General features: G+C 39.4%; 1 protein-coding gene across 20 annotated transcripts in view; it reads left to right on the plus strand.

The window, feature by feature from the left end:
- DIP2 (disco-interacting protein 2) overlaps window positions 1-7,500 on the plus strand; it is a 546,549-nt gene that overhangs the window by 529,279 nt on the left and 9,770 nt on the right. For 16 of the 20 annotated variants that reach the window (XM_086538151.1, XM_086538152.1, XM_086538154.1 and 13 more), the window contains 13 exons: window positions 591-837; window positions 1,352-1,437; window positions 1,708-1,827; window positions 2,967-3,205; window positions 3,496-3,622; window positions 4,056-4,276; window positions 4,408-4,617; window positions 4,754-4,894; window positions 5,186-5,306; window positions 5,424-5,658; window positions 5,895-6,034; window positions 6,179-6,399; window positions 6,573-6,785. In XM_086538151.1, the coding sequence (XP_086394277.1) occupies window positions 591-837; window positions 1,352-1,437; window positions 1,708-1,827; window positions 2,967-3,205; window positions 3,496-3,622; window positions 4,056-4,276; window positions 4,408-4,617; window positions 4,754-4,894; window positions 5,186-5,306; window positions 5,424-5,658; window positions 5,895-6,034; window positions 6,179-6,399; window positions 6,573-6,785 (2,321 nt within the window). The remainder of the gene's footprint in view (window positions 1-590; window positions 838-1,351; window positions 1,438-1,707; window positions 1,828-2,966; window positions 3,206-3,495; window positions 3,623-4,055; window positions 4,277-4,407; window positions 4,618-4,753; window positions 4,895-5,185; window positions 5,307-5,423; window positions 5,659-5,894; window positions 6,035-6,178; window positions 6,400-6,572; window positions 6,786-7,500) is intronic. The other 4 variants (XM_086538138.1, XM_086538139.1, XM_086538145.1 and 1 more) reach the window with 1 other exon arrangement.

The following is a 7,500-nucleotide window of genomic DNA, read 5'->3' on the forward strand; positions in this document are numbered from 1 at the left end:
TCTCTCTCTCTCTCTCTCTCTCTCTCTCTCTCTCCCCTCTCTCTCCTCTCTCCCTCCTTCCCTCTCTCCCTCTCCCCTCTTTCCCTCCATCCCTTCCTCCCTCTCTCTCCCCTTTCTCTCCCTCTCCCTCTCCCTCTCCCTCTCCCCTCTCTCTTCCTCCCTCTCTCTCCCCTCTCCCCTCCCCCCCTCTTCTTCCCTCTCTCTCTCCCTCCTCCTCTCCCCTCTCTCTCCCTCTCTCCTCTCACTCTCTCGCTCTCCTCTTCTCTCTCACTCTCTCCTTCTCCTCTTCTCCCTCCCTCTCTCTCTCTCTCCCTCCTCTCTCTCCTCTCCTCCTCTCCTCTCCTCCTCTCCCCCCTCTCTCTCCTCTCCCTCTCCCCTCTCTCTCCTCTCTCCTCTCCCTCTCCTCTCCCCCCTCCCTCTCTTCTCCCTCCCCTCTCTCTCTCTCTCTCTCTCTCTCTCTCTCTCTCTCTCTCTCTCTCTCTCTCTCTCTCTCTCTCTCTCTCTCACTCACTCACTCACTCACTCACTTACTCACAGTTTCTTTTCTTTTTTCTTTTGAACATTATATTTATTGATGGTCAATGTTGCAGACTCAGAGGACAGTGATGAAGATAGTGTCACAGCAGAAGGCAGTCTGGGCAGTAGTGGGGGCCAGAGTGGGTCACAGGGGACCCCAGAGGTGACACGTACCCCTCTCCTCCTGCCCCCACCCCAGATGCCCCCCCATGGCAGTGGAGGCGGCACACCAGCAAGCAGCTCCGGCAGCAGTCACCACACACCACCACATCCTCTCCCTCCCAAGCAGCAGCAGCCCCTACCCCCCATACCTCCTCACAGGTACAGTGTTTGAAGGAATTGAGTACTCTGATGTATGAGATCTGGATATTCTTATGCATTGGGCGTAACAAGACGCTTTTCACGGAAACGGCTTCAAGGGAATTGTTGTTTATCTTTTTGGCAGAAATGTGCAAGATCTTGGAGGCAAATGGAGTAATGTTTACCATGTGTAGGATATTGTGTAGCAGTAAATGATTTAGATTAACCCTCTCTGGACGGGTGGTACACTAAGGTACTGCTCATTCAAGGGCCCGGTTGCCGGGTGGCACCATATGGTGCCAGTCATTTAATTGATATAGGCCTAAGCGTTTGAAAGCCCCGGCATTGTGACATGCAAGGCTGGAATGCCCCCGTCGTGAGTGGGTTAATTCAGTGTTGATCTCAGATAAAGGTAGATATTGTATATGATAATATCAACATAGTTGAGTTCATTGTCCTTTTACTTTTTATACTACATTTTATTTATTTTATCATTGATATGAGGTATCACTGAAACAAAATTTTTGTCTTACAGCAATCGTCTTTGTAATGGAGACGAAGATGAACGCAGGAGACGCGAAATGTCAGAAATGACTGATTTAATGCGTAATATAACCTCAAGTAAGTCAAATTTTCCTCTCCTTCACACTCTTACTAGTGTCTTCTTTTTCAAGTACAAATAATACAATAAGAAAGTAAATATGAACTACACAAATTATCTTGATCTATGATGTCTAGTTCCTTTTTCATGTGATCTTTTCCCATTTTTCTAATTGTCATTTATAGTTTAGACTTTACAAGTAAGGAAGGAATAGCCCACAACTGAATTCATAGAAGAATTTCCCTCAAAGAAGAAGAAACAGGAAATAATGGTTCCCTTTTTCATTCCAGTTTCTCAACCGCCGGATGTGACAAACAACACAGGAGGAGGAAACAACCGAGCTCCCCGAGACGATCGCATTGCTCGCTACTCTGGCCCTCCTCCCGGCAGACAATCATCCTCTGATGCTGGTAAGCTGATGACGTTCATGATCTTACTCCAATCTAAGCAAGATCACTCTGGATTTTATCGGTTTATTGGGATGTGGATTCTCGTATCTGTTGCCGCAGTTTACCTTGAATTTCAGATTGTATAGATTTTTAGGTTTTTAATTTCAGCTGAAATTGTTCTTGTAATTTCTGTTGCAGTTTTTCCACAGGGGTGGTCTTCAATACTTGCTGATGCATGACATTTATATAATTTATTTTTTTAAATATTAAACATGATAACACATACACACAAACACACACACACACACAAACTCTCATAAAAACACACAAAACACGCACACATGCACGCACTTGTAGACGCACACACACACACGCACATGCACATGCATATACACACGTTCATGCACACACACTCTCTCCCTCTCCTTCCTCTCTCTCTCTCTCTCTCTCTCTCTCTCTCTCTCTCTCTCTCTCTCTCTCTCTCTCTCTCTCTCTCTCTCTCTCTCTCTCTCTCTCTCTCTCTCTCTCTCTCTCTCTCTCTCTCTCTCTCTCTCTCTCTTCCTTCTTTCGTTCTTTTTACTCCCATTCCTCGTTCCTTCACTCCCTCCCTCCAATTCCCATTCTGATTCACACTCTCTCTAAAACCTAATCATTTGCAAGCATGCAGACATGAATAAATAACATAAAACACTCTACAATTTCTTTCTAATTTACAAATATAAAAGTCTAGATATGTACATAATACAATATATGATATACACATGTATTAAAAACAACATTAACACTACTGTTTTCTGATTTATTGGAAATTAACTTGGTTCTTTTTTCTGTGGTTTGTTTAATTAATTTCCTGTTATATGTAAATATCTGTTGGTCTTTTTTGGAGCTTGTGGTTTTCCTTTTTTATGAAGAGGTAGTGAGGATTAACTGCTTTAATGTGTGCTGTGATTGAGGTGAAATGGGACCCTAAATATTTTATCCACGCTAAGTGTATAATGCAGAACATAATCACTTTGCTAACCTTGCTTTTTTATAGAAAATATCTTCTTGTGCTTACTCTGCCTATCCCATCTAATAGGTGGTTTGGTTTGGATTCTTAAAACTAACCCAAGGCATTGCTTGCGGGCTGTCTCTGTTGCCTTCTCTGCTCTGTCAAACAGACGGATGGCGAGACGCTCTCTATAATTTTCCAGAAAACTGGCGAGGAACGGGGCGTTGGAAGGTGTCCAGTAAAATCCAGCAACTCCTCAATACCTTAAAGAGACCAAAGAGACGGCCCTTACCAGAATTTTACCTTGATGATGAGGAAGACTTGGAAATTGCTGCCAACCCAAAAGACCCGAATGCTCCCAAACCAGAGGGTATGGTTATGACACCTGCCCGTGGAGAACAGTTAGTGGTAAGTCAGTCCACAAAATCTTCCTTGTTTATGAAAATATAAGATGGTTTTGCTCTGGTGCTTCATTGTATTCCTTATCATTGTAGAATTGGTAATGTATATAAGGTTGTTTAAATCATATTAAACATAGTTTAAAAGTGATTATATGTAAATGTTGTGTTAACTATAAAAGAAAGATACCTCAGATTTATCAGTCAAATACATTCAATCTTCTTTCATCCAAAGCACTATGAAAAGATTGCTTTGAGGGGGGCAAACAATATCTAAGTATATGTCCTTATTTCCTTCAGATACCAGCAGGTCTCCCACGATCAGTGGAAGATGCAGTATATCGATATGGGTCTTCCTCAGGGTATAAAGCCCCAGTTGCAACTATCCTAGATGCTAATGGAAAACTGTCTGTGTCACTCACATATGGTAAGTACATATGAAATATAGATAATGTTTTCAACACCTGATTTATTTTATTAGTGACTGGTAGATTTTATCTTTCTTTCTTTCTTTTCTCATTATTTTGCAAATCTTCATGTCTACAATTACTCATTCAGGATATCTGGTTAAAAAATTAATTACAGAGTCATAAACATTTTATAAGAAATTTAGTTCACTGACCTATGATCTCTTCATGGTAATAATCTTCAATCTAAATCTTAGATGAACACATGTTGTAAGCCCTCACGATTCCATTACATATCCTTTCAATGTAAAAGACACTGTCATTTTCTAGTGCTTTGTTCAAGGTAACCTATGTATTATGAACATGAATATGGATATCCTTTTTAAATATCATGAACAAAATTATTTTGGAAATGATTGTTTTGTTGAGTAATGACTTTTCTTTTTTCAACAGGCAAATTATTGAGCAGGTCTCAGAAAATGGCCTACAACCTGTTGACCCGCCTAGGAGGTCGCGGTGAAGGAACAGTCATGCCAGGAGACCGTGTGGCCCTTGTGTATCCCAACAATGATCCTGTGTCCTTCATGTGTGCTTTCTATGCATGTCTACAAGCTGGACTTGTTCCTGTGCCCATAGAAGTGCCACTCTCAAGACGAGATGCTGGCTCACAACAGGTAAGGAGCCATTGTTGGATTTTGATTGAGGTTATTATGTTTTTGGCACTGTGGCAGGATTATTTATCTGCCGATTGCATAAATTATTTAAAATTGGGAAGTATCATTTTCATGTTTTTCTTCATTAACAGATTGGTTTCTTGCTGGGAAGCTGTGGCGTTTCTGTAGCTCTTACATCTGAGGCTTGCTTCAAAGGCATTCCAAAGACCAGTGCAGGTGAGGTAGTGTCTTTCAAAGGCTGGCCCAAACTCACATGGTTCATTACTGACCACCTGGCCAAACCTCCCAAAGAATGGCAGACACCTCCTAGACACTCAGATGACTCCCCAGCATATATTGAGGTATGTGTAGTTACAATTATCATCGTATGATTTTTATTATGTGTCAAATTGCAGGAAATTGAAACATTCATGTTACATAAATACCCTTACTATTTCAAGTTATATATCAATACTTATGGTATTTTTCTTCTGACAGTATTCTACTGACAAGGATGGTTCTGTCAAGGGTGTTGTGGTAACTAGATCTGCTATGCTGGCACACTGCCGTACATTAACATCAGCATGTAATTACACTGAAGGAGAAGTAGCTGTGTGTGTCCTCGACTTTAAACGAGAGGTAAAAATTGCATTGTTTTTTCAGCACTGTTATATCCATCATTTAAGGTCTTCTTTTATGTTGAGAATTGATTATAGAGAGTATGATATATATAGTCATTACAGTCATTACATTATAGTCATGAAGTATAGAATATTGATCTTATAGCATATACTTTTCTACTCACTATTCTGTTGGAGACTATGATAACACAAGTAAAAAAAGAGAACAGCCAACATTTTTTTTTTTTTTTTCTTGTTGCAAATATTATTCCAAAGATGTCATTGTACTGATTATCTTTAATAATTTCAGGTTGGATTATGGCACTCCATGCTGTGTTCAGTATTCAATGGGATGCATATCATCTTTATTCCCTATTCTGTCATGAAGGTCAACCCTGCCTCATGGATGCACATGATCACTAGATTTAAAGGTAATTTCAAATCAGTTGGTAAAATTTAATTTACTTCGAAAGAAATATTCCATTTTGGATATTGAAATTAAAAGGAAAATGGTATAATTCTACATTGGGTAACGCTTTATCTTTCAGCAAGCATAGCCATTGTTAAGTCCCGTGACCTCCACTGGGGATTGTTGGCCACCAAAGATCACAAGGATGTGAGCCTTCAGTCATTACGTCTTCTGTTAGTTGCTGATGGAGCCAACCCTTGGTCGCTGTCATCATGTGATCAGTTCCTTGCTGTGTTCCAAAGTAAAGGATTGAGACCAGATGCCATTTGTCCTTGTGCTTCATCACCTGAGGCTCTGACTGTCTCTGTTAGGAGGTAAAGTATTATGATTGAAATTATAGACTCATATAAGGACCAATATTTATCATGGATATATGTGCATTAGGGTGTTTTTTAATTATGTCATAGTAACGGTGAAATTGTTTGTGAGCATGTCACAGAAATGAAATATTTGTAGCTATATGTTTAGTTGGAATCATAAATAGAAATATTTCATGTGCAACAATATAATGAATTTATAATAATGGAGGATACCCTTTTCTATGAAACAGACCAGGCCATGGAGGTGCCAATGCAGTTGGCAGAGGAGTTTTGAGCATGCAGGGTCTGAGTTATGGTGTAGTGCGTGTGGACCAAGAAAATTCCCTTACTTCACTGACACTGCAGGACTGTGGACAAGTGTTGCCAGGAGGTTTGTATTTAACATCAAAATCTAGTAATTCAAGATCAGTTATATGCTACAGAACTTTTCCATAATATTTCCTATTTTCGTAAGCCAGTGCTATATTGAAAGACATCATGAATAAGTGATTAATATCTTTCTTACTCCTTACAGCTATGATTGTGGTAATTAAATTGGATGGGCAGCCGTATGTCTGTCGTACAGACGAAGTTGGTGAAATTTGTGTGGCAGGAGGAGCAGTGGGTGACCAGTACTGGGGACTTCAGGGTATGACCAACAACACATTCAAGGTCCAGCCGTTACTTCCAGACAGCACTCCCATGTCGGAAATGTCATCTTACGTCAGGACAGGACTTCTTGGATTCCTAGGACCTGTAAGTTTTTATTTAGTAATATTATTTGTTTTGAGTTTTTAAAAGTAATCTGTGCATTCACATGGATTAGAATTTGAAAATCCAAGAGAATAATTTGGTAGGATATCATCAATTCCTACCTCCGCCCTCTTTTTCTCCGCTTCAAAACCTAACCATGTATTAATTCATTTCAGGGTGGCCTTGTGTTTGTGTGTGGATCACGAGATGGGCTCATGACTGTCACTGGACGTAAACACAACACCGATGACATCATTGCTACTGTGCTGGCAGTTGAACCCATGAAATTCATTTACCGTGGCCGTATTGCTGTCTTCTCTCATAAAGTCTTGAGAGATGAGAGGATCTGTGTTATAGCAGAGCAGAGACCAGACTGTTCAGAAGAAGAGGTCAGTAAAAATTATTTATTACTTTGATCAGTTTAATCTTTTTGATTAGGGTTTATTCATATCAAGACTAATGTTTATGGGAAGACATGTATGTACAGGAGAAAAATGGAGGTCAAATCCATATCCTGGGATCCTCATTTCATTTTAAATAATTTTCTGGCATTGTTCTTCATAATGAAAAGGATTAACCCATTCGCGCCGGTTGACATACTATCATGGGGTAAAAATATAGCCCCGGACCCGGGGGATGTCCTTTTCTTAGACTCTTGTTACTTTAGTTTAGGTGTTTGAGTATCGTAAAATGAGATATAATGTTAAAAAAATGACGTCACAGGAAACTGAGTGATATTGATGAAATAATTATAATTTCTGCTTCTTGATCAGTTGAATAAAAAGATCTGAGTTGAAAAACTTTTGTAAAATCAAAAGTGTTTGGCCAAGAAATAAAATAAAGTAAAAAAAATACTAATGCAATACTACTTCTAATTTGTTGATTACCTGTGATATCTCGTCATGTCACGTCACGAGTTAATGTACATATTCATATATACGTGTATGATTATTCATATTATTCTTCATTTTGTTTTGGTAAAAAAAAGAAAAATTATAAAACATGTTTTTTGATGCCTCACTAAGAGATTGTTTCCACTTTTCTTTGTTTTTTTTCACATAGAATTGAAGAATATAGGCAAATCTCAATCAAATCAAACTAAAG

This window comes from Penaeus japonicus, unplaced genomic scaffold (assembly GCF_977035675.1).
Source record: "Penaeus japonicus unplaced genomic scaffold, GWHDUDI00000001_assembly GWHDUDI00000006, whole genome shotgun sequence".
NCBI classification, from domain to species: domain Eukaryota; kingdom Metazoa; phylum Arthropoda; class Malacostraca; order Decapoda; family Penaeidae; genus Penaeus; species Penaeus japonicus.